Here is a 3,159-nt window from a genome sequence, read left to right as displayed (position 1 = left end):
ATAACTTACTAGCTAACCCGGCAAACTTCGTCCCGCCCATTTACTTGATTAATTCTCGAGTAATGCAGAAATTTGTGTTTCATTTGTATGGCAGCCCCCTCTAAGAGAGGGGGAAGGAGTATCTTATCACCATAGAAACATTTATTGCATCCTAAAACCTCCACATGCCAAATTTGGTTTCATTTGCTTGATTAATTCTCGAGTAATGCAGAAATTTGTGTTTCATTTGTATGGCAGCCACCCCTAAGAGAGGAGGGAGGGGTATCTAACTACCATAGAAACATTCATTGCACCCTAAAGTTTCCATATGCCTAATTTGGTTTAATTTGCTTGATTAATTCTCGGGTAATGCAAAAATTTGTGTTTCATTTGTACGGCAGCCCCCTCTAAGAGAGGGGAAAGGAGTATCTTAACACCATAGAAACATTTATTGCATCCTAAAACCTCCACATGCCAAATTTGGTTTCATTTGCTTGATTAATTCTCGAGTAATGCAGAAATTTGTGTTTCATTTGTATGGCAGCCCCCCCTTTGAGTGGGGGAAGGACTGTCTAACCATCATAGAAACATTTATTGCACCCTAAAACATTCACATGCCAACTTTGGTTTCGTTTGATTGATTAATTTCCGAGTAATGCAAAAAATTGTGTTTCATTTGTATGGCAGCCCCCTCTAAGAGAGGGGGAAGGAGTATCTTATCACCATAGAAACATTTATTGCATCCTAAAACCTCCACATGCCAAATTTGGTTTCATTTGCTTGATTAATTCTCGAGTAATGCAGAAATTTGTGTTTCATTTGTATGGCAGCCCCCCTTTGAGTGGGGGAAGGACTGTCTAACCATCATAGAAACATTTATTGCACCCTAAAACTTTCACATGCCAACTTTGGTTTCGTTTGCTTGGTTAATTTCCGAGTAATGCAGAAATTTGTGTTTCATTTGTATGGCAGCCCCCCCTTAGAGAGGGGGGAGGGGTCTCAAAATATCACGAAAACCTTCCCCGGCCCCAAAAACCCCTACATACCAATTTTCATGTCGATCGGTTCAGTAGTTTCCGAGTCTATAAGAATCAGACAGACAGACAGACATCACTCCATTTTTATATATATAGAAGATAGAAGATAGATTTGAGACTGAAAACAAAAAATCAACTATGTTAATATCAGCCCGGAGGGCCAACAGTGATAAGGCCACCAATTCAAGCAGATTTATTATTGTAACGATAGTGTGGCCGACTAACTCTCACCAAACTTTATCTGTTCCATTCTCGTTTCAGGAATTAATTACAACGTTGTACATAGGATTTCTGGGCCTTATTTTTGCCTCGTCTTTAGTGTATTTAATGGAGAAGGAAGTGGAGAACACAATATTCAACAACTTTGCTCAAGCCTTATGGTGGAGTGTGGTGAGTACGGGATTTAGCTACGGAAACCAGAAATTCCAGCGGCAGCAGCGCAGATCGAATGGGGTGCGAGAGCAATTAAATTATCCACCAGTGGGAAGAAAGATTGGCCCCCAAAACGTGCGTGCCTGTTCCTCACATGGCGGCGAAAGTCGGTCCCTAATCAGGAATGAAAAATTCCCCCGACTGAAGCAAAGCAATCAACCGAATTATCCCGCACCCCACTCACGCGCATGCGAACCTGCCCTGAGTGCAGATTAGAATTTCAATGTTTAATGTCTTCCAAATTTACCTTTACCTTCTCTCTTTTTTTTTCATCTCGCCTGCCAACCTGTGTGCTCATACGTGGAAATACCATAATGTATGTTGAAAATCCGTCGGAATTAATCGACACCTTCGCTCTGTGGCGAACCTCCACGCACCTTCGCATCATCCGGCTGGATCCGAATTCCGACCGCCAGATAACGCTGTGTACGGTCGGATACGGCGATATGGTCCCGGAAACGTGGCAAGGAAAAATCATTGCATCGTTTTGCGTCTTACTTATTTATTTATTAACTTTATTATTAGTTTGTGGCAACGAGCGGAGGGGGGAAATGATGCGCTTAGCAATCCTCGGGATATGTGCCCAAGTTAATCCTGGGGCTACTGCTTTGATGACGGGGGCCATTCACCGGTTGAACGGTTGCGTCGCCGGCCAATGGGTTCTTATCGCGGGTTGCAGCGAAAACTGCAGCATAGGGATGGACTATTAAATGTCCATACCAAGAACCGTAACTATTGCTCACAATTAGAGCAATGCGTTGGGATCAGACTAAATTTCTAATGAGTTTGATATTTCATAGCATTTTCCAAGCTTCAATTGAATTATTATTTTTTTTTTCTTTTTTTTTAAATTTTAAATATAATGATGGTCCCACCTCATTCCCCTACAAAGCTTTGAGCTGGACGAGTTATCTTAAAGATAATTAAATGTTAGAATTTTCCTTTATAGCATCAAACTGAACCAGTAAGCAAGATAATAAAAAAATAAAAGAACGGACTGGTTTTGTCACAGAAATTGATTTTTTTCCAAATGAACATTTTGAGGCATTGCGTGAGCGCATTTCATCCATGGTATGTCAAGAAAATTTCCAACCCGAAAAAATCCCTGACCGATCGGGAATTGAAGCCAATACCTAAGTTCGTATCAGCCGTGAATTTGCAAGAGTCTTCTCGCTTTACTAGATTCTCGATAACGGTCTGCTGATGCGATCGTTATCAAGCTCAAGGCGCGTAGAAGTATATCCTAAGGTGGGCCAACTTGCTAAAACCACTCTTCAGCCATCTTGGAAGTCTACTGTGTTTTGTTTGTAAACAAAACACAATACGCTTGTGCCCAAGCTCGCTCGTGATCAGTCTGTCTCTTTCACGCTTCAAGGAAAAAAATCCCCTTCTGCTTTCTTCCGTACTTTTTTATATACCGCTCCCCTAACCAACTTAGTGACGAAACGGCCTCACCTAGTACCATAGACCCGTCTTGATCAAGCTCAGACAGCTGAGCAAACCCGAGCCTAATTCTAGTCAACACTTTAGGCTCTTCATAATCGGGGTACAAACATGTGTACTGGAACTCGCAATCAGATGTTTTGAGCTCACGCAAAACATCCACATAAAGTCAAGTTGAAAAGTTTTCTCCGTTGAGAGGTGTGGCTAGCAATGGCTTATGACGCAAAAAAGTGTGTTAAAATAATGTACAATTTGTTTCGTAATGAAC

General features: G+C 41.6%; 1 protein-coding gene across 1 annotated transcript; it reads left to right on the top strand.

Moving 5' to 3' along the window:
• Positions 1–803: 803 nt before the first annotated feature.
• On the top strand, positions 804–2,885 carry LOC129770046 (cyclic nucleotide-gated potassium channel mll3241-like). Its single transcript, XM_055772639.1, has 3 exons — positions 804–1,217; positions 1,278–1,406; positions 1,865–2,885. Exons 1-3 carry the CDS (start codon positions 1,155–1,157, stop codon positions 2,156–2,158), a joined length of 486 nt encoding a protein of 161 aa, XP_055628614.1. The 5' UTR covers positions 804–1,154; the 3' UTR covers positions 2,159–2,885.
• The last annotated feature ends 274 nt before the right edge of the window (positions 2,886–3,159 follow it).

The sequence above is a fragment of the Toxorhynchites rutilus genome, chromosome 2 (assembly GCF_029784135.1).
Source record: "Toxorhynchites rutilus septentrionalis strain SRP chromosome 2, ASM2978413v1, whole genome shotgun sequence".
Taxonomy (NCBI): domain Eukaryota; kingdom Metazoa; phylum Arthropoda; class Insecta; order Diptera; family Culicidae; genus Toxorhynchites; species Toxorhynchites rutilus.
Note: the sequence above shows the minus strand (reverse complement) of the source record. Positions and strands in the feature narration are given on the sequence as shown.